The sequence below is a fragment of the Gobio gobio genome (assembly GCF_949357685.1).
Source record: "Gobio gobio genome assembly, chromosome: 10".
Taxonomy (NCBI): Eukaryota; Metazoa; Chordata; class Actinopteri; order Cypriniformes; family Gobionidae; genus Gobio; species Gobio gobio.
Genome location: NC_137116.1, coordinates 9033455 through 9057471, shown reverse-complemented (window position 1 = coordinate 9057471; position 24017 = coordinate 9033455). Strand labels below are relative to the sequence as shown.

The window sequence follows — 24017 nt, the reverse complement described above, 5'->3', positions numbered from 1 at the left end:
TAGCAGTGGTTGGGACAAATTTTAACAATCAATGCCGCTTAAAAAGATGCAATCTAATCCTGTTTATATGAAATAAGCTGCTCGCAAGCAGGTTTAAGCTTACGGATCTGTTGCTATGACAGCAAGTCCAGGATGAGCTTCGAAGAACCAAACAATCCAGCATCATGCCAAATCGTCAACAATCAAATCCAGCTAACTGGGTTAGTGACGTACGAAGAACAAGCCCCCTGGTCTTTAGCAGATCTTAAAATGAGGTAAATACAGATTAACAACAACACATGCCATATTACACCATTTATTTAACTAAAATAAATGGCAATGTGTTCCTCGTGGAGGAATCTTTGCCCGCTCTTCTTTACAGCATTGCTTCAGTTTATTGAGGTTTGGCATTTGTTTATGCACAGCTCTCTGAAGGTCCTGCCACAGAATTTCACCTTGATTCTTGTCCTTTTCAGCCGTTCTGTTGTAGATTTGCTGGTGTTCTTGGGATCATTGTCCTGTTGCATGACCCAGACTGAGGCCTGTAGAGTCTGAGGTGTAGTTCTTGGATTTTCTCTGAGCATTGCACGGAATGTCTTGAATGTTTTCCACTTGTGAATAATCACTGTAGAATGGAGGACTTTGGAAATGGCCTTGTAACCTAGATTGATAGGCAGCAACAATTGCTTCTCTATGATCACTGCTGATGTCTTTCCTCCTTGGCATTGTGTTAACACACACCTGAATGCTCTAGACCAGGGGTGTCCAAACTCGGTCCTGGAGGGCCACTGTCCTGCAGAGTTTAGCTCTTACTTGCCTCAACACCTGTCTGGAAGTTTCTAGTATGCCTAATAAGACCTTGATTAGCTGGTTCAGGTGTGTTTAATTGGGGTTGGAGCTAAACTTTGCAGGACAGTGGCCCTCCAGGATCATGATTGGACACCCCTGCTCTAGACCATCAAACTACCAAACCTTCTGCTTTTATAGAGTTGGTAACAACTGATGATCAATTAATCAAAAGGCATTTGATTTGCCCCACTGCTACTTACAGTCTTAATTCCTATCGAAGCAGTAAGGGTGGTCTTAGGGACACCTGCCTTTCATTGCACATGAACTTTAATGACATCCCATTCTTAATCCGTAGGGTTTAATATGGAGCTGGCCCACCCTTTGCAGCTATAACAGCTTCAACTCTTCTGGGAAGTATTTCCACAAGGTTTAGGAGTGTGTTTATGAGAATTTTTGACTATGGCCATGGAAGTGATTGGAACACCTGAATTCAAATGACCCAATTCTATTGCCAATATAGTAAAAAGTATAGTATGTAAAGTGTCATTCATCTGACGTCTACAGGACCTAAGGCAGCATCTGGACAATGAGGCTGGACGAGTGGGGCCAAGAATTATCCCAAGCCGAAGATCATGCGCATCGGCTACTCTTGATCAAAAATCCCAATATCCATCGGCCAACAACGCATCAACGAAGTTGAACAATTGACCGATTTGGGCAGTACGATCACAAGCAACACAGACCGTGAACACAATCACACTTGCCGGATTGGTAAGGCTCTCTCAGTCTACCAATGCCTGTCGTCCATTTGGCGGTCAAATACCATCAGCCTACGAGCCAAGAATCGCCTTCTAAATGCCATCGTCATCCCGACGGAGACATACGCCTCCAAGATATGGAACGACGACTGAGCGTTTTCCACCAACGCTGCCTGTGGCAAACTGAGATCATATAGCTAACAAAGAAGTATAACGCTGCACCTTGAGTCGAGCCTAAGTGGATCTGGTTGGCAAATGACGGTTTCAATTCGCTAGGCATCTGCCCCGTCTCCCACAAACCTGACTTCCAAAAGTGGCAATGACGTAGACGTCTGGACAAGACCAGAATAGGGTGCAAAAACAGAAGCCTGGCTGTCTGAAAAACACTTGCCGCAACATGTTCATCAATGACCTGAACACTGTGGGAATATCATGGGACGAAGCCAAAGTCGCCGCGCTTGACTGAGTACGCTGGAGATCGCTCGTTGCCCTCGGTGCAGGAGGAACTAAGTCTAAGTGTATAATACAATTATTTTTTAATATGTCCTGATACATAAAACCACAGAATTCAAAGATGGTGTACTTTCTTTTTCACATGTCTCTATAGAGCAAATTACCTCAAAGCTAAAAGACACGGACTAAAAGCCAGAAAAAAACTGATTTCATGGGGTCTTTAAAAGTCATTGTCGCTCACAATCATATATGGTATGTGTCTGTGGCCGTGAGTGAAAATATTGAGCACGTAAGACTGAACTGATCTTCTCCTAAACCTCCACTTTTTACTCTTTCCCCACCATTGACAAGATTTTTCATCATTTATGACAACGCAACCCCCTCGCACATGTAAAATAACACGATCATCGAACATTAAACCGCATATAAATCAAAACTGCCTTATGTTACTGAATGAAATGTTGAAGCCATGAAGAAGAATTGACTTTGAAGCTTTGGGTGTTGATGGATTCGATCTACTCCACATGTGTTTTGGTAATCGTTCTGAATCCCATCCGGACAAAGTCTTTGACTTAATTGCGATTTTCTCAGCTTTATGTTCAAAATGTTGCCTTTTTAATGAAACTCTCTCATATTCAACTGTTGATAAAAAGGAATCCATGAATCTAGAATGTAATTGCTTTTTTAGTTTAAAAGCAGAGGCTTGGTAGCCTGACAAGCCAGGCCCACATCAAGATGTTGGGTCTGGGAACTCACCATTGGCAGGGCTCAATCCGAGGGGCGGGATAAACGGTTGTCTTTCAAATTCCCTCAGCACGCAATAGGATAGCGCCATGAGCGCCACAACCAACCAGAGCAAAGAAGAAGGTGAAGCGGGGCTAGTTGATAGATTAAACTTTCGCCATATCCGGTCGGCAAACCTCCGAACACATCTTCCTTTTTTAAGATTGACTTCAGTGCCGTTCTTTGTTCTTTTCTCAAAGAAAAGCTTAACTCCAAGTCTTCCAGAGTCGCGGCCAAAGTCTTTGTTTACAAGTAGCATGCGGAACCGCTGCAACTCTGCCGTCATTATGTTAAGCCCACACACTGACTCTATACACGATGTGATTGGCCTGACCAGAGTTTGGTTTTTCCAGCTCTCAAGCCAACGGAGAGTTGCTAGACTACCCTGGTTTCAAATTAGATTGCTTGCCGCTAGGGTTCGTCTAGATTTATAGGCTAGAGGCTTGATTCTTTCTTTTGATAAATTGTATGTCCAGATATTCATACAACAAAATATTCTAAAGGGCCATGAAAATTTTGTTACTAACTGGTGAAATGTTTAAAAAAATGCAGCTGCGGCTGGGAACTTTTACCAAAAACACTGGTGGGGAAAGAGTTAAAAGCATCACCATTTAAAACCAAACAACAAACACCTGGATGTATAAAAAAATCCTTTTTTTTTATCCATCTCAGAGAGCACGGCATGAGTTATTTATATAAATAATTTCCATTAAGCTTTAAAACGTCATACGGTACAAATAACATCTAACATTTCAACAAAGTAAAATTATAAATAAAAAAAGTTATGGAGATTTAAAAAGAAAACTATTGAAATATGAATACAACTAAAGTTCTGCATGCCAAATTAAAAATTTCACTAATAAATTACAAAAGGAAGGTTAGAAAAATAAATTCGACAAGGAGGGAGACCAAGTATAAAAAATAAAGTGGCTTCCTAATCACAGATATGATTCACCGGTGGGGAAAATCATGTTTTTGTCCAAAATGAACCCTCACCTAGAGAAACAAAATACTACAAGCCAAAAGTAACAGAAACACAAGGTAAATACAATATGAATCAGGGACAGTGTAATATTAGAATCATGCAGGTGACAGCCAGAGAACAGGAAGTGAGGTAAAAAAATTCAAAATACAGCCCTGATGGTTTCCACGGCAACCTGCTCGTGCCCTTGGCATGCTCGTCTTCCGACTCCAAACATGAGACTGCACGTCAATCATCATCTCATTGGGGTTTTTACGTGGAGTGAAAAGGAAAGAAGGCACAGATATATAGACGATACAAAAGCTTTGGCAGACAAATCCTTAAACGCCCTCTCTCCTTTCAGTTAAATGTTGGGAATGGCCATGTTTGGGGGAAGACAGCTCACGTTATCACTCAAAGCTTCAGCCCAGCACAAAGCGTTTGTAAAGAAGACAAATTGAAGGCCAGACGAGTAGACAACAAGGTCTTTCCAAGAATAGGATACACTGTAGATGTACAAATCTCAAAATGAGTTTGTGGGAAATGTTTGACTTTATAGTAGTGGCAGTATATTGTACCATATTCATGGAAAGTGCCATCTGACATGAAGATGGACATGAAATGGTTGAGAATGCCTGATGATCACTGTGTTAGTGGATGTGAACATGTAAGAAATCCAGTACAGAAAAACCAAAGCAAATCACGAGAGAAGAGCAGAAAGAAATGGGGAAAGGAATGATGAGTAATAGAAGAAAAAGTAGAACAAATACAAACAGATGGACATAGACACGGGTCCACTGAGGAATCTAGTGCGTGGTTTGCTACTAGATTTATAGGTGATTCGCTCGGATGTTTGGTGGTAAACGGTCCAGCCTGTGGAGAAATGAATATAAGAGGGAGAGAGAGAAAGAGAGAGAGAGAGAGAGAGAGAGAGAGAGAGAAAGAGAGAGAAAGAGAGAGAGAGACAGGTGTAACAGCCGACACAGGCAGCGTTCAGATCAGAGCCCCATCAACAAGCATCATATCAGCAACACACCAAAACACGGGTCAAGCGTCTCAGAAAACAGTGGTCAATGTAGATGTGGAAGTGTGTGCAATGTGCCTGTGTGTTTCTAACAATGGGAATGCTTTTCTGGAATTGGTAAAATTGGTCACAGTCTTACGTATCATTAGCCTCTTTCACACATGAAACCTATTAACATTTAAAGTACTGTAACATTGCTTTAACTGGTAAATGCTAGTATGCTGGCAAACGTTTTTTTGCTTGGCATTGAAAACAATTCCAAATAATCCGACTGGTTTTACCAACTGGTATTTTTCCATCACTTCAATGCTCAAGAAAGTCCCTCGTAAAGCGTTTGGGGCTGTGTGTGCTGTCAGCATGTTAGGATGCCTTTCCTTTCACAGGTTCACTCAACGCAGTATCAGACATAATGGGAACACCCTCAAAGTGTGGTGATTGTCTGAAACCCATAGAATCACACCAATTCATTGGCTGATGGCGCTATTGCTTCCCTCCATAGTGCCGCATTGTTGGTGCCTCAAAAGGACGTGCCATCATCTCGCATTTTTTATTCAAGATGTGATATTCTAGTGCATGCCTGTTAGGAGTTTGGCAGTGGGCAGGCTGACACTCTTCTCCAAAGTAGTCAGGAAGTCTGGCCCTCTTTCTTAGCTTTGGGGTGAGACGACCAATGCATCCCTGCCAGAAGTGCAGTCTAAGTTAGAGGAATGCTTATTAGCCGGCCAGAGTACATGTCCGCCTCGCAGGGCAGTGCCATATTTCCAGGATTTCCAAAAGATTTTGAGCTGGAAGCAGCCCTTTTTGGCATGGATCACAAATCCGACTATTTCTGTGTAATAAAGTTCAGGGAAGGAGGAGGCCGGAACCTGCAACGTAACTTTAATAATAAAATGGATATAAACAACAAAACGAAAGTAAAGTGGCAGCCCCTCACGGATGACTGTCACATAAACTAAAACAAAACAGTAAAAAAGTCCAGGTCTTCCAGTCACTCTCTCATCTTTTGCACCGTCATCACCCCTTTATCCTTCCGGAGCTCCTCCATGAGACTCGAAACTGGTGTGACGCCCAGGTGACGCTCATTAACACTCATGCCACCAGCCTCGCTTCGTTCCCACGGCTCTCCTGCCCTGCTTGCCACACTCTAACTTTACCGGCATCTCTGATGTGATGAAGCAGGAATGTGTTGAAACACGATTGAAACTGTGGTTGAAGAGGCACTTGCTACTCATCTCTCACCATCTTCGGCCTCATCTTGAAAAGTCGTGGCCTTCTAATACCTGCAGGACTACAGCGGCCCTGAACGGTAATTCCTATAATCACTGCCGGTCAGTTGGGTGAGGCGTTGGAAACCATGGAGGCTTTGCAGGTGTACCAAGCTGATGTCTATAAAGATTTGGATGGAGGGGCTGACTTGACTCCTGAGACAGTCAAGGAGCTCAGACGAATGACTGACTTGGTGTTTCAAGCATATGGCTAGCGAGATCAGTCGTTCTATGGCAGGGTTGGTGCCGACTGAGAGACATCTGTAGTTCAACCTTACAGATATACGAGAGAGAGAGGTCAACTGAAATTCAAGCCCCATAAGCGCATCAGAGGCTGGCAGCCAAGGCTTCCCGACCTGCAGCCATTCCTGATCGAGGGGTTCACAAAATTGCATCAAACCCCTAAAGCGTATTTGCTTTTCACCTTGCTGGCCTCGGGATTCTGTTCTCCTAGTTCCTCTACATTTTGCATCTCAGATGACAGAATAAAAAAAATGGTGTCTTGTGTTCCATGAACAATGCCTTTGCAGCACAGGAGTTTACGACATTTACGATGATGCGCTTACATGGTGCTGGGTCCCTTGGATTAAGTTAGGCCATTCAATCTTCCATTTAGGATGGGGTTTCCCTGCAGTTTAGCCACTTCAGGGTCCCCTTCAGAAAGGTCCACTACAGAAGGCACAGAACGATTCTATACACCTCATATCTCTTACACTGACCAGTGACGTAGAAGGCTTTCATCGTTCTGCACACGGTCAGGCAATTATATCAGCTTATATCGGCCTTAAAGCTTACTTGGTCAACAAAGTCCATGTGGCAAGGGGGGCGTGGTTCAGTAAGGTCTGCAACGGGAGAGAGAGGCAGGAGACGATCGGTGCGCATGTAGGTCAAGTGCAAATGACAAACACCTGTATCTTGTTTCAGTAACTGGCATGGAGAGAGACCGGACTGACAACTTGTGCACATAAACGCTCTGGGAGAGCTGCAACACTGATTGTTTGTGAACTGATATTGTGGATTGAGTAATTTGGAGCACAGTGAGCGTGCATGTTTTGTTGATTAAAATAAAGTATGAGTCTCAGTCAGCCGACCCGGTTTTCTTTCTTCCTTCTCAACGAACATTGTCACACTGGTGCCGAAACCTGGGAAGGAAGAAGAACGCTGTCGCTGTCATGCAAACCCTGTCAGTTCCCGTTCCTCCGCTTTCTCCACGCCAATGCCTTGACCCGCTTCCTGCCACTAGGGCGGCGGGGAGGTCCGGGCCGGCCTGTTGCCGCTGTGGGGACCCAAGACACTTTATTGATCGTGTCCGGTGATGGAGGAGGGGACATGGATCCGGGTTCCGGATGCCCCACAGGCTCCCTCGGATCAACCTGGGTTGTACCAAATATCTGTGCGTATTAAGGGGGGTACGTATCAAGCTTTGGTGGATTCAGGATGTAACCAAACCTCGATTCATCAAAGCCTGATTCAACCTGAGGCATTAGATACAAGCTGCATGGTTAAGGTGCGGTGTGTGCATGGGGATGTGGTGAACTATCCCTTAAACGCCAGTTGTTATTCAATTTGGGGACAAAAGCATAATGTGGAGGTTGCAGTTAGTCCGCACCTTAGACATCCTCTAATTTTGGGGACAAACCGACCAGCTTTTAGTCATTGGGGTATTTATGTTGGGACATTGGGACAAATGGCTGGAACCCCTCTTGTTCGCTGTGCACAAGGTCCCACAAGCCTTCACAGGGTTTCCTCCCTTTGAACTTCTCTATGGACGTCAAACCCCTCGAGAAGTGAGCACAAATTCAATCTTTTGCTTTTGCCCCAGGAGGAGATCCCCTCTCGCCCTCTCAGCTGACTGATATAGCTAGGTTATAAGCAGAACCTGTCCAATTCTGTGTAGATTATCGCAAGGTGAATGCTAGGTCGAAATTCAATGCATATCAAATGCTGCTAGTTGACAAGTTGCTTGATCGGCTTGGTACAGCTTGACTTTATTCGACACTGGATAGTGGTGTTAAGGCAATATCCTTTAGTTAAATCCAAAGAAAAAACAGCCTTCACAACGCCTTTTGAATTGCAACCTGTCCAAGTCCCAAGACCAAAAAGGAGGAATGCTCCTATTGTGCATGTCCACGGTTTGCAGTGTGTGCGTGTTCACTACTCAGTACTCCTAATGTGCGTGCACTAACTTGGATGGGTTAAATGCAGAGGACAAATTCTAAGTATGGGGTACCATACTTGGCCTTCACATGTCACTTTCACTCTCAGCCTATGGAGTCCGGAAGGGTGATCATCTCATGTGGCACTTAAATTGCCTGGAGATGATGGCAGTTTTTCTACTCATAAGTTATTTCTTTTTGAACATTTAAGACATTTGTTATGTGGTTCTCAAGACGACCAACTTGTCAGTAGTTTCTTACATAAAACGAATGCGTTGGAGACACATGTGGTGTTTAGTGTGGCACATTCTTTTGGAGCAGAACAAACTTTTGTCACTGAGGGCGGTGCATATCCCAGGTCAGTTGGATGTGGGAGCAGATCTTCTCTCGAGATAAGGGTTGAGGCCCGGAGTATGGAGGTTCCAGCGTCATACCATGGGTCTGATTTGGCAAGACAGCCCAGTTCCCCTTTGGTTTGTTTCCTCCAACTCTTGGGATAAACACTCTGGCTCATGCTTGGCTGATGGCCCATCTGTATGCCTTGCCACCGATATGTCTGCTTCCGCCATTTCTTATGAGAGTGTGGGAAGTGCATCTTCTGCTGGTGGCACCATTTTGGCCATATTACATATGGTTCTTGGATCTGGTGTTTCTCCGGGAAATACAGATCAGAGTGGATTTACTCTCCCAGGCTTGGGGGAGCATGTGGTATGCCTGGTTGGAAACTTGAACTTGGAGATCAGGGGTATCTGGTTCATTCTGGTCTTTTGTCTGAGATTATAGAGATTATTTTGAATACAAGAGCTCCCTCTACTATGAGGCAATATACTTGATAAGTGGCAGATTGGTAGATATTTGCAATGTTGTGTAGAGAGCACAATGAATTTGAGGTCAGTGCCTTGTTTCAGTTCTGGCCAGAGGGCACATTAATTGACCAAAATGTTCCATAATTTACAATTTATTTTAGCAGTGATGGAAAAATCTGAATGCCCCCTGTCATTTTGAGAGATTACACTGAGGGTGATCTATTGTAACTTGTAACTGTAATTCCCACCCCTGTCTAGTGGGTGAGTGAGTCTGTTTATTATTGTTACTTTCTTTCCTTTTTATTATGAAATTCAAACAAAGCACAAAGATTATTGCGATTTATTGGATGGGAGCCACAATATAATGTTCTGTTCATTCATCAACTGAAAACAGCACTGACTAAAAGATAGATTCTTGAGATTTAAGAAACAATATCAGTCCATAAAATAATAAATCGATTCAAACTGAGAAATCAATATTTTACCCAGCCCAAACCATTTTCATATTTCATGTTTTAGTGGCCTCCGCTGTCATGTGGTGTTGAACATGAGAAGTGACGCACAGTCTCTATTCATCTGTTCCAAAAAATAAATAAATGCTTAATCTTGACTTTATTCTCATTCTGTAAATTCATGATTAAAAAACAGAATTTTTACGACCTTGTCTGTCAAAATGACAGAATGCGACCTCTGGTTCTGCCATTCCTTCAGGAGTGTTTTTTTTTGCATGCATGAACTCAGCTACACTTAAAGTCTATGTAGCAGCGACTACTGCTGAGCATGCACCAATTAATGGTGTTTTTTTTTTTGGATGACATTCACTTGTCTCCCGTTTTATGCGTGGGATGAGATGGCTGAGGCCTTTCTGTCAAGCTTGTGTTCTTGTGTCTTAGAAAGTTTAATACTCTGTTTGAACTGTTGTAGTCAGCTACCGAGAGAATTCTGACTCCTAAAACATTTTGTTGTTGGCCTTGACATCTCTTAAGAGGATTGGTCATGTACAGCCCTTATCGATTTGTACATCCTTTATGGATTTTGCTCCCGGTCTGTTGAAGTTTTTGTTGTGACTGAAGCCAGGTTACACCCAAGTTTGCTTCTACTTCATTTCACTCTCAGGTTGTGTTGCAGTCATTTTCTCCTCCGCCTTTGAGCTGAAGAATGAGAGACCGCATTGGCTGTGTCTGTGAGGCCGTCACAGATTCACTGAATGCCAATGGATCGTTTTCTCAAGGTATTTTACATTAGTTGGAGCCTTCAACCCAACCGGGTTGAGGACCTGAGCTGGTTTTCCTCAGTATCTTCCTTTTACGATTCACTTGAAGTGTAGAGGTGAAAGGAAACACATATAGCATCATGACCTCTAAATGGAGATATTTAAGGACTAAATGTGTGAAAGTGTCTACTGACCCGTAAGAATGTTTTCATACACAGTATGAGCATCATGCAATCTTTTAAACTTCCTTTGCCGTCCATGAAATCATGTCATGTGACCGAGCAATTAAGGAGCCGTTTAAATGTCACATTGTGTGACAACAAAAGTAAATGAGTTGAGCGCACATGAGAGACTGTGAAATAACCCCATGCGTGTGAGCGAGTGAGATATGTGACAAAAACAGAGAAGGAGAGAGATATGATAATCACAGAGAGGCATCTCTGACACTTTTATCTTCTGCATATCAGCTATAAATGAGCGTCACGCTGCTTCCGAGCCAGGTGGCGTGCATTTCGAGCAATAAATCATATGGTTTGGTTTCTGTGGGTTGCGACAAAAACTAAAGTCTTGCTTCACATAATCTGTGATTGTTAATACATGCATTTCGCTTTCAGTGAGACGCTTTCTGCGCCGTGGCTGGTTAGGTCAGCGGCAGACGCATTTACAGCAGATATGGTGCGGCAGCAGCAACGTATGCTCGACAGGGTCCTCTAGATGACAGCGTGAGTGTGTTCACCTTGTCTGGCTGGTGTGTGTGTGGTGGGGCCGTAGATGTTGTCGGAGGATAGAGAGCCCTTGAGCGAGCAGGGCTGCTGGGTTTGGACCGGCTCCAGCGGTTCTGACACAGGACTGGCAGTGCTGGAACCCACAGAGCTCTTGACCGGAGACCCCGACGCACTGGAGCACGTCTCCGCTACAGGAGAACACAGGCGGTTTAGTGAACAAATGCATAGAAAATCCAACAAGAAGGAAGCTTTCATTTTGCGGGATTAAAGTTTAAAATGAAAGATTACACGGGTTGCACAAAACTGGAAGAGATGGGATATTTGAAAATGTTATTACTGAAAATATAATGGCTTGACAAAGCTAAATGACTGTTCTAAACTAAAGCACAGACCTTCAAGGATCTTTTCTAACAGATCCGACTTATGGAATTCCCATACATGACTTCCGAACAAACCCAAAGCTCCATTGAGAGGAAAACTTTTTGTTTACACTTTATTTTAAAAGGTGTCCGTGTTGCAGTGTAATTGTACATTTAAAGTACAGAGTAATGATAATTAACTACATGTAGGGTTTACTATTGGGTGACTTACTATAGGGTTTGATTTATAACTATGCATAATGTATAGTTATTACTTCAGTACTACATGCAACATGTTACAAGGAGTTTAGTGTTACTAAACTTTCATGCAATAACTCAATAGAGAATTTTAGGTATATCCATCATGTTAATTACAGACCTTCAGGCCTTCAAATTTTTATCGGGCCAATAACAATAACTTTAAAAATGAACATATATCCGGCTATACCGATATGGTGGCTGATATATTGTTCATCTCTAGTTTGGAATCAATTGTTATCATCTGTGATGATAATGAAAAGAAATATGGCAAAATGTGCAGACACAAATTTTATATGATATATAATATTTCCCTCATATTTAATCAAACTTGTAGGATTATAAACAACAAATATCTCCTTCGGACATTATTTTTGGCCACTACATCATTAGCCTCCAACATACGGTCTGACCACAGAACTTTAAATGTTTAAATGGTTCAAATATTTATTTACTTTCAGACGAGGCTTGGTCAAGTTAACATCAAGTTCAAAATGCAGTTTTTCATTATTACTGTAATTGCACATTATTAGTATGGCGAAACTAAATCATCACAATAAAATCATATCAGTCAATATAGATAACATCACCATAATTGTCAAATCTTTATTTCTTTCAAGTTTAAAGGCAGATTTTTGCTCCTGAGTGAAAGTTGTAGAAACCAGACAGTTAACTGTGGTTTTATCAACAGAACACGACAAACACTTGCCAAGAATGTGAACATTTCATAAAATAATATTTTGGTTTTTTTTCTCTTAGAAATGCTCATTTGACAGTAGAATGTATGCTCATTAACAAAAACAGTAACATCTGTAAATATTGTTACAACCTCATTTTAAATGTAAGTATTCTGACTGTTTGAGTTAGAACTATTCGTCATCCATAGTATTATTTTGATCATGTTAACCACAGGTAAAACCACGCATTTCACCCCACTACCATGGTAAAAAGTAACAATGTTGTTTCTAATGGTAAAACCGTAGACTAAGGACATTTAGTATAGTACAAAAACTGCTATAGCTTAACAAAAATACTGTAATTATATCCCATTACTTCTGTAATACATTTAATGTCTACATTAACAATATAATACATTTCAATATGAATATCCCACATTTCTGCCAAAATCTCATTGTTTCAGTTAATGTTACTACTGTAAATCATGGCAGGGCCGTAACCACCATAGACATTGAGGGGGACAAGTCTCCCCCAATAATTAGAAATGGCCAAATTGTTTGCAATCGCTGAGCTCAGTCTCTGGTACATTAGTGATGTCCGGTTCGCGAACGATCTTTCTTTTGAACCGGTTCTTTTTAGTGAACCGAATCAGTTCACCAAATCGGACTGAATCGTTCTAAACGGTTCGCGTCTCCAGTCAGCGCTGATCCATAATTTACTAAAGTTATTAACTTTCTGACATGAGTGACAGCCCCTCCGACTAGAAATAGACTAATAACCTGAAGTATATGCTGTAACTAAAACAGTTCACTGAACTGAGACGTACTGACAGAACCGATGTGAAGTGAACTCCGGTCCATCCGTCTCTCTGGCAGCAGCTTGTGCCTCGTAGACCTCGTTAAACCACGCCCCCTCCGCTCATATCAAATGCAAAGATGTCAGCCAATCACAACATTGGGCGTTTTTACTGAAGTCTCACAGCAGACACGCCTCTTGTAACGGGGCCTTCAGCCACAGGGCAAACAGCAGTATAGAAAAAATGCCTTTTATGATGTAAAAATCATACTAACAATATAAGTACACCTCAGGAAACATTATAAAATAATAGAAAAATGCCATGCCATGGGACCTTTAAGAGCAAAATTTTTAGTCTGGTCTGCTGTCAAAATTATTGAGATGGCCAATCAAATCAAAGTAGGCGGGTTTACGTTCTCTTTTGGCTTGAGCACAGACAATCTATCGCTTAATGTCATAGCGGGGATATCTATTCTTTCCGGTGAAATCACAAAACAAAATGCACCCAAACGTGTCCCTGCTCTTAATATACATAAATGAACATCTTTGATTTTAATGAAGAAAAATAAAAACTATATGAGGGCGGACTAGAACCTGTAACCTCCGACACGTTTTACAAAAATTCTACCACCAGACCACTAAGGAATTCAAATGTTAACAGCGGATCTATGTATTTATTCACTAACGGGAAGAATCTCGAGACACGATACATTTGATGCAAATTAATGCAAATATTATTTGCAAATAGTCCCAAAACGTTTATTTCCCAACTAGAATTAGACCTAGAATTTCGTTCACTGTTCTGTTTCTTTATGCTTCATAAAAATAACAAAAATTGGTCCCCCCACCAATGTTCAAGACATGGTTACGGCCTTGAATCATGGTAAATGTTGGTGATTTGTGGACTGAAAAGCCTCAGTGTTTCTCAGATACTCGTCAGTGTTGCTGAGAATGTCAGCGCTGTTTGATCTGGGTTTAAACTAGTTTAAATCAGGAGGCATTCGATTTGTGGTTTGTATGGGACAACTCAAACGCTTTTCACCAGATCTCACATCGCTTTCAGCGATGAAAACGCATTCACACAAACGCTTGCATACATACTAGAGCTGTTGCTTCGGTTGCTCCTGAGATGTTGCACCATGGGATTGAGCAGCCTGCTTCCTTTCAGCTTGTGTTTGGAGGCTCTGCGGCGGCGGCCTGTAGGCGGCACTGCGTGCAAGAAGCCCACGCTGGACGGCACAGGCCGACCTAAGCGAGAATACAGCTGCTCGATCTCTCCTCTCTGAAGGGCCTGAAGCTCCGAGATCTCCTTCATGTGCCTGCAGGGATAAAACATTGACTTATGCTTGTATTGGCTTGTTTTTACTGCAGAGTGATGAACCCATGCATGAAGAAATATGAGGAGTGATTCTGTCGGGGAAATGTTCTATTTGGCCGGTGAAATTCAGTTTTGTGGATTTGCTGAAATTTAAATCAATAGCCAGGTGGTCATCCTATGTGACCTTTGCGAGTGCAGTGCGCTTGCAGAGAGACTCCGCCCACACTCTCTTCTGGTTGGTTGTGATTGATTTGGTTGCGAGTTCAATGCACTTGCAGAGACTCCACCCACACACTCTTCTGATTAGCTGTGATTTGTGATTGATTTGGTTGCGAGTTCAATGCACTTGTAGAGAGACTCTGCCCACACACTCTTCTGATTGGCTGTGATTTGGTTGCGAGTGCAATGCACTTGTAGAGAGACTCTGCCCACACACTCTTCTGGTTGGCTGTGATTTGTGATTTGGTTGTGAGTGCAATGCACTTGCAGAGAGACTCTGCCCACACACGCTTCTGATTGGCTGTGATTTGGTTGCGAGTTCAATGCACTTGTAGAGAGACTCTGCCCACACACTCTTCTGATTGGCTGTGATTTGGTTGCGAGTTCAATGCACTTGCAGAGAGACTCCGCCCACACACTCTTCTGATTGGCTGTGATTGATTTGGTTGCGAGTGCAATGCACTTGCAGAGAGAATGCGCCCACACTCTCTTCTGGTTGGCTGTGATTTGGTTGCGAGTGCAATGCACTTGCAGAGAGACTCCGCCCACACACTCTTCTGATTGGCTGTGATTTGGTTGCGAGTTCAATGCACTTGTAGAGAGACTCTGCCCACACACTCTTCTGATTGGCTGTGATTTGGTTGCGAGTTCAATGCACTTGCAGAGAGACTCCGCCCACACACTCTTCTGATTGGCTGTGATTGATTTGGTTGCGAGTGCAATGCACTTGCAGAGAGAATGCGCCCACACTCTCTTCTGGTTGGCTGTGATTTGGTTGCGAGTGCAATGCACTTGCAGAGAGACTCCGCCCACACACTCTTCTGATTGGCTGTGATTTGTGATGGATTTGGTTGCGAGTGCAGTGCGCCTGCAGAGAGACTCCGCCCCCACACTCTTCTGATTGGCTGTGATTTTGGATTAATTTTTTGGCTTCTTGTAGTTGTGTCACATATTTTAACTTTATTATTAGTCACAATAATATGATGTTTGTTTTGGGCAATCTTTACCAGTATAACAAGGTAAAAAAGTAGGAGGGTACTAGATTTAAATTGAAATTTAATCAGTTTGGAAATAAACATATGCGAAAAGGGTTTCTATATGTTATATGCTGATATATAATGTTGTTGGCCAGAAAATAAAAGTTTTACTCACTTCTCTCTCAGCTTCTGTAGCTCTCGTTTCATGTCAGCGTCCTCAAACTCAGAGTCATTATCGCTGCTGACGTAAGCAGAGTGGGCGTGGCTGGTGACCGACGGGATGTGTCCGTTTGCCACAGGACACGTGGGCGAATCAGAGCTTTGCACACTGCTGCTGTGACCCGAGCGCCGGAGGAAAGCCACTGCCCGCTTCATGAAGTCTGACGGGGCCGGAGCTGGAGACGAGGGCCTGGCGGACGGAGCCTCGCTCGGATCCTCCTCTCCGGTGTCAGAGGACAGGCACTGCGCCGTCCCGTCTGCTGACAAAGAGCTCAGAGCGCAAGGCATTGTGGGTCTGGCCTCTGTAAAGGAACTAAGCGTGTCCTGAAAAGGAAAAAAAGAAATGTAAATGTATGATACTGACAAGCTATGTCAGACTCTCAAAGCAAAGAACAAAGTTGCAAATAACCCAGATTTGTGGGTAAACTAAAATAAATGGTAGCACTTAATTTTAAAATCCTTTTCCTTATGTACAGATTATGTACTTATTATAACAATTACAATAACAGGGTAATAACAAGGTACTAACCCTGAACCTACCCCTAAACCTAACCTAACCTTAACAGCCCTACTGTGCACAATACACATCTTGCAGAAACAGTATGAGTAGTGAGTTACTCCAAACGCTGCAGACTGACCTGATATAAGTCCGGAGGTGCAGAGTAACGGCTGCTCGCTAACTTTGATGTTGATCCGGGTCTGTTCTCAGATCCAGACTCCAGATCCATCACATGATCTCCTCCACCGTCACGAGAAGATGCGTCTGAATCAGTTGGCACAATCTACAGCACACAAACTCACAATGTCAGGAAACCGAGACAGATCATTCAGAGGAGCATCATATATACAAAAAAATGATAGTTAACCTGGAAGTGGCTCTTGGATGCGTGTGCGCCAGAACCGGCCCCGGAATCCGTTCTGCTCAGGAGTCTTCTGAAGGCTGATGGAGAGAGAGAGAGAGAGAGAGAGAGAGAGAGAGAGAGAGAGAGAGAGAGAGAGAGAGAGAGAGAGAGAGAGAGAGAGCTTTTACTTTTAAAACTCTTGTAAACCAGGGGTTTTCAAACCATTCCTTGAGCCTTCCCAGCACTGCACATTTTGGATGTCTCCCTTGTTGGACACACCCGGCTCAGGTCATGGAGTACTAAACTAATCAACTGATGAGTTAATACAGCCATGTTAAATAAGACACCCATCTAACATGTCTATGCAGTGCCTTGCACTATACAAATGCCTAACCCTTTAAGAATCTGAAATCGGATTGGAAAAGTGCATGTAACCATATCTATTGAGATGCATTTCTTAACCCTCTGGGGTTCTTCATTTATGGGTCACACTCAGGACCTTCGGGTCAAAAATGACCCCCATAGGAAATGAATGGGAAATTGGCAAAAATATGAAAATACAGAGTTTTTTTTGTGCATACAATCTACAAATCAGCCAGGATGCAGAAAAAGGACTCAACAGTGAAGGGGTGAATCTCTAAAACATCAAGAGTGCAAAACAGACAAAAAAAACTCACACATACACTTATACACACAAAAACACACGCACACACAAATTAACGCGTGCCATTCCAAAAGCTAATTGTGTTTTTGTGTGTGTGTGAGGTTTTTTTGTCTGTTTTGCACTCTTGGACCCGAAGGTCCTGAGTGAGACTTTTTTTTTGCGACCACTTAGAATTTTCAAATCCTGTCCCAATATTTTTTGGTTGTTCATATACCAAGTACCAATAAAGTCACCAAGTTTCGGACAATTCCGATGAAGCTACGATTTTTTACATTTTTTATTTAAAAAAATTGGGGTCAGAAATGACCGAAGAGCCCCAAAGGGTTAAGGCTGATTTAACCTTCAGACCTGCACCCTAGCCTCTACGCTGTGGGCTGCGCGTCAATTTTAATTTCTTTGAAATGTCCTTGTCCGTATCGACATGCAGTTACTAGGGCTGTCAAAATTAACGCGTTAATGCAAATTAATTTTAACGGCACTAATTTTATTAACGCGTGATTAATGCAGCGGGCATTCTGTTTGATACGTGGCCTAGCTCGTAGTTGGAGAAATCGAGAGCAGCCATAGACGTAGAGGATGCAGCAGCAAACAGAAATGGGGAAAGAAAAGGGCTAACATTAACATTACTATTCTGAAACAAGTGACGTTATAGCCTACATAAGCTACCATTTTTCCTCTTTAACTTTTATTGGACTCCAGGTCGAAATAAAAGAAAAGGGCGTTTTTACACTGCTGCAGTCCAGTTTTATTGAACTATACATAACAATCGGCTAAAACGAAGGCGCAGGTTACTTCTCTGAACAAGCGCGCTTGCGCGCCGAGTCCGTGTTTCTCACACTTCACGTGAATCGCGGCACAGTTCGAGTGCAACCGAACTCAGAGCACCTCCTCCAGGTCTCGGGTGTGGTGCCCTGGTGCGCTCCCTGGTCCGCATGACAGCATCACATTACCAATTTTTCATACGAACTGTGCCCCGTTCTGAACTAAACTGCCGGTGTAAAAACGCCTTTTATTTATATTCTTAAAATGAGAGAAATGGACCGCGTAGAATTGACGGGTTGTTACATTTTTGGAGAGGTGCACATCAGGGTACGTAGTAGGTTACGCGTGCAACACACAGCCTATCATGTAGCTACGGCATACACTCGACGAAGTAGTATAAATTGGGCTTTAGGGGGCGTTTGTATAGTACAAGGTACTGCATATGTTAGATGGGTGTCTTATTTAATACCGCTGTACTAACTCAGCAATTTAACTCATCTTTGGCTTTTGGCTTCCTTAGTTGGGGACACTAAATATTCAACAATATTATTGATCTGCCTCCATCACTGAACTAACTTAAGCTGGACTACGACACAATTTTCTTCTAGATCTGTTGTACAGCCGAAACAAACTTTGTTGCATTATTTTCCTGTTATCACTGAAAAGCTTCTTTGAAACAATCTGTATTGTAAAAAGTGCCATGTAAATAAAGGTGACTTGACTTCACTTGACACTTACGAGAAACAGCAGAGTCACTCAAGGTCCCGAGACTGTCAGACCTCTCTGGAATCTGAGGCTAAAAGAGACAGAGAATAACTGGAATTAAATCTGAGAAATACAGAATAACTCAAATACAACATACTGGAGAAAAAAACAATTATACATGAGACCGTTTAAAATAAGACTAATTCATTAATAGGCACATTGTTAAGAAAAGGTCATAATATTTAAATGTATGAATTTAGTATTTGATTTTATCCAAAAGCAAGTAAAAAATAAGAAAAATGAAAACAAGTGATTCATGATGATTTTATTTGGTTACGAAATGATTGCCTTTGCAAAAATGCTGATCTGAAACACATGAAACACAATGCATCCGATGTCTTTTTAGGCGCTATTGCTGCATTGTGCCATCAAGCAAAATTTATAAAAAATAAATAATTGAGTTAGAACATGGAAGTGTTAATGTGTTAAAATATAACTATTCTTTCAGAATTCTTTCAGTAATATTCAGAAAAATCTTTTTTTTTTAACAGCTTATATAGTACAATATAGTGAGTAAATGGGGACCATGTAAACAGAACTGTTGCTGTATGATATGTTGTCATAGTAACAATATTAGCATTTTATTATCAGCTATTAATCTAAACAAAACTACCTGACAGCTGATTGACTTTACCAGCTTCTCTGCTTTCCTCACGGCCCCATCACTGCCTTGGCTGTCTGACAGCGGCGGTGATCCGGGCGGCTCGGAGGCGGAGCTTGTGGTTTGTGAGGGGTGGTACTCCTGGTACAAAAGGTTTCGGAGTTTCTCGTCCAGCGTCTTTATGGTTCTGTCTGCAAACTCCAGCCGGGGCGGCCCCTCGCCGTCAGACTCGGCCGGCTGCACCTGCGCTGCTGTGGCATTTTGGGGCTGATGGGTGGGGCTTTGAGGCTGTGATTGGTTGCTGCTGACAGCTGCTTGTGGAGTGGGCGTGGCAAAGGGCTGCTGCAGCACCACGGCTGCAGTCTGGCTGACGGGCAGCTCTGCGTTCGGGCTGTCATCATGAGCCACGGGCTGCTGAGGGGTCTCGTCGGCTTTCTGGGCAGTGACATCAAGAGAAACAGGAGGCGCAATTGGGCAGCATGGGATATCAGAAACCATTGAAACACTAGGCGGACAGGCGGTCTGAGGGCCGTCAGAGAGAGACATTTGTGGCATTGATGGCTGTTTCTGCAGAGGTTTGGCACTGCTGACATCCTGCACTTGAGATGTAGAGGAACTCTCTGGGTCTGGAGAAAAAAAACATTTGAATCCAATATTTGGTGATAATATAGCATAATGAGAAATGCACTATTTTTATTTAAGTGTATTTTTCTGACCACACTGACAGTTATTGTTTCTAGTTTGAATGCATCTAGATAAATGTATCTTGATTTAAGATTTTTTTGATATTTGTACTGAAAAGCAAGACAAAAATACAGAGAAAGAACAGAATTTTTTGCAGGGTACTATAACAGTGCATTTAGTATTAGTTGATGTGTGCTGTATTACTCGTCTCTTCTCTGTCAGGCGCGGCCGTCTCAGCCACAGGACAGATGATGAACCAGCGCTTTCCGGTGTGAAGCACTGTAAATCGAGGAAGACTGTGGGTTAAATGCTCATACTACAGTCATGGCAGTGAGAGCTGTAAAACATGACGAGTCTTAGTCTTACCATTCTGTTTATAGACTAGCTGGTCAGACTGAGTGTTCTCAGGTTTTGACCCCTGAACGAGAGACAACAAATTCAGTAGTGTTTGGTGATGCACAGAAATGACACACTTAGCCATTACACAGGAAAATAACAGGGCTAAAGGCGCACCGAGGCAAAAGGCAGATTTTACTTTTCTCAAAACCACTAGAGGGCACAAAAAATGTTGCAAGGTGCGCTCCAGCATATAAGAAGGACACCTGAGAACACATCATCAGATTTGTTTTTTCTGAAGGAAGACACGCAGGCATACCAGAAGCATGGCAACATGACACAGTGTCTCAATCCCTTGTAACCTAGACATTACGTTTCAAGGGAACTCAACGCTGTGTCGACTGATGCTATGGGGACATCATTAACAACTACGTCATGCTGACCAGTGCCTGCTTGTGGTTAGAACCAATCTAATAACCTTGGTACAAAAGTACCTGAGCCAATAATGTGTCCGCAAGCACACAGTGCACACCTTGCACAACCTTGCTCCAAGTTACCAATACAGTGATGTTAGGAAAGGCCCTAAAGCTTCCATGTTCAATAGGAATATCAAACTAGTCTGAGCCATGCTTCAGGAAAGTCTAGATCTCCCAGAGAAGAGACACCAGAAAATCGACATAGCCTTGGCTAAAGTCCATGACCCACATCTATCAATTTCCAACCGTAGAGTGGGGCAATGAGAAGGAGCATGACCATACTTAATATCCAGACCTGGACAAGGTGACAGAAAAGAGAGTATAACGACTGTAGCTGGTCAGCTCTGTGGGGGACTGGAAGAAAAGGAAGATGAAGAAGAAAATAATGGGGGGGGGGGGGGGGGGCAAGAGCTTGGCGAGCCACAATTAGGGGGGCAAGAGCTTGGGCTCAATCAACCTCTTATTCACTGCACTCACAGCCCTCAGACCCCGTGTGCGGTTTTCTTATATTATGGCGCTTCCGCTTCCCACTCCTCAGAAGGGGAGCTCGGGCAGCCACACTCACCTTCTGCTCTTCTCCAGGAACTTGTTCCTAGTGAGGGCACAGACGAATTAGGAGGAACCTGAAGCTGACTTCCCATAGGGAAAACTTTCTCCAAACCTGTCCACCACCGTCTCAACAGAAATGCCAAAAAGTCAGGGGCATCTAGGAGCACAGCTTTGTCACAGTCCTTGATGCCGGAATAATTAAACCACAGACGCCTGGCCAAGGGAGTGGTCCGCCTGCTTGGTGACACGAAGAGCTAGATCTGTGGCTGACTGCCTCAGGTATAAACACTCCCTTTGATCCAGGTCTTTGAGCAGGTCTGTCTGGTAAACTTGCAGTACTGCCATTGTGTGCAAAGCTCCGGCAGTTTACCCAGCCACCGCATACACTTTTCCCATCATTCTCGATGTTGCCTGACATGGATTAGAGGGAAAAACAGGAGCCTTCATTGAGGAGGATGTCCCCAGGAAAAGGTAATTCGCTAAACACCCAAGGCATCATCCCATAACCCTGCTCGCCCAGCCCTTTTACATTTGAATAACTTAAAGCCGAATGAGCCATACGAGGAGAGTATGATTGTCTCCATGAACCTGAAATTTTTGTGTGCAGGTCTGGGAGAAATGGAAGGCTGCACACTTATGACCCCACAGATATTGTTTGTCTAAGTCAGGGATGTCCAATCCTGCTCCTGGAGGGCCACTGTCCTGCAGAGTTTAGCTCCAACTTGCCTCAACAAACCTGAACAGCTAATCAATGTCTTACTAAGCATATTAAAATAACTTCCAGGCAGGTGTGTTAATGCAAGTTGGAGCTAAATTCTCCAGGACAGTGGCCCTCCAGGACTAAGATCGGACAAACCTGGTTTAAGCAATTGTCTGCACTCTCACGTTTCAAACTGGACCAGTCCAAGCTTATTCGGGCTATTACACGAGTTATAAGCGCCACTCATCATATTCATCTTATGGTTTTGCTACATGGAGCAGGAAACCGATATTTTAGAAATATCTGTCTTTACTGACACCCCGTCCATAGTCAGAATCATGGGCGAGCAATGAGTCCTTGTTTCCCCACAGAAGAAGACACTGAGCAGGCTTCCGGCATAAGGACAATGGAGCTAGTGGGAGAGGTGTGGGGAACTCCACCACACTCCATCAGTGCAGTCTGACATCCCCACGATCAGAGCCTGCGCTCTGCCTCAGCAAACATGGGGCTATAGCTGCGGTACTCTGTGGCTTGACTGGCTTCACTGGTGGAGAAAGCCGGTCGGGAGCAGAGCATTCTTAGTGAGAAATCCACGCAATGAATGCATGCAGCCCCCTCGAGGGCTGAACGTGCATGCTCCACTCCCAGACACAGCTTGTGACCATAGGCAGGCATTAAAAAACGAGGGAGTGGTGGAGATTATTCTGCTTAACTTCTCTCCTTTCTTTGTACACACCGATATATTCAAACATTACACAAACAAGTGGCTTTCTGAAGACAAAGAAGCTCATGACGTGTTCTCAGATACCCTTCTTATCCGCTGGCGCACACCTTGCGTCATCATCACACTGCGTTGGCCATGAATGCCATGATGTTACACGTGCCTCCAACACCAGGTTCCATGGGGGCGTGTCCCCATAGCATCAGTCGACACAGCTTTAGCCCTGTTATGTGTGCTAATACCCTTTGAAAGCTCTCAGTTAGGAGAAAGAGATAAGCTGCAAATTTTCATCCAAATAATATTTGTATTATTTAACCTGTGAGCCGTCGTCTGTGGTGATGGGCGTCTGACGGAGTAGTGAGGTCTGGACGTTGGCCTTCTCACCCTCAGCGTCCTCGCTCAGAATGTCCTCAGCTTTATCCATGATGTCCTTTAGCTGCTCGATGAACATCTCCCGCTCCAGCAACAGAATAAACTCATTCTCTACCTGGAGGAACAAAGAAGAACCAGCACTTTGAGCGCAGTCATCTGTGTTCCTCTCATTAAGAACAGATATGCCCATCTAGCAATCAAGATTCAATGAGTTGTACCCTGTCTGAACATGAACTAATGCACTGTTTCTCAACCCCCAAAAATGGGTCACTGGCTAAAACGCTTTGATGGACACACAGCCTAGGATGCTTTTGGTTTAACTTAAAGCTACACTATGTAACTTTTCCGTCCACTAGAGGTCGTCTGTTCAAAACAAAGGTGTAGTTTGATGACGCCACGTTTGAGCGCAGAATCTTGGGACATGTGGTCTTCACCTCACAGCCGGTGGAAAAGAGTCAGGATAGGACTCGGGCAGAAATCATGTTCATGGATGCGATTATTAACATTACTGTAGTATGAAGCATAGCAGGACCGAGTGTTGTGGAGCTGAGCAAGGCCGCAGGAGCGATTGAAGAGCAGGACTGTTATTATGGCATAGTCGCCGGCGGGACTTTTATTATGACACGATCGCCGGTGCCACTTCCTCTTTTCCAGTCATGAGTATGAGGTAACGCAACTCTGTTTATCGTATTCGATACATCTGAGTGTGTTGAAAAGGAAGTTATAACGTTCACTCGGCGGCTGCTATGACACTTGTTCACAGTGAGTAACGTACAGCGTTTCTGCTAAATAAAACCGGAAACCGAGGGT

General features: G+C 43.4%; 2 protein-coding genes across 2 annotated transcripts in view; one reads left to right on the top strand and one right to left on the bottom strand.

The window, feature by feature from the left end:
- The window catches only part of LOC307132267 (interleukin-17 receptor E), a 517506-nt gene that overhangs the window by 199839 nt on the left and 293650 nt on the right, over positions 1 to 24017 (top strand). The window lies entirely within an intron of this gene.
- LOC307132836 (serine/threonine-protein kinase WNK2) overlaps positions 1 to 24017 on the bottom strand; it is a gene marked incomplete at its 5' end in the record, with an annotated part of 77527 nt that overhangs the window by 7083 nt on the left and 46427 nt on the right. The window contains 11 exons of the mRNA XM_079827414.1: positions 4498 to 4596; positions 10924 to 11100; positions 14104 to 14321; positions 15692 to 16059; positions 16374 to 16502; positions 16602 to 16675; positions 18742 to 18799; positions 19403 to 19995; positions 20258 to 20332; positions 20420 to 20471; positions 23152 to 23322. Of these exons, the coding sequence (XP_079683540.1) occupies positions 4498 to 4596; positions 10924 to 11100; positions 14104 to 14321; positions 15692 to 16059; positions 16374 to 16502; positions 16602 to 16675; positions 18742 to 18799; positions 19403 to 19995; positions 20258 to 20332; positions 20420 to 20471; positions 23152 to 23322 (2014 nt within the window). The remainder of the gene's footprint in view (positions 1 to 4497; positions 4597 to 10923; positions 11101 to 14103; positions 14322 to 15691; positions 16060 to 16373; positions 16503 to 16601; positions 16676 to 18741; positions 18800 to 19402; positions 19996 to 20257; positions 20333 to 20419; positions 20472 to 23151; positions 23323 to 24017) is intronic.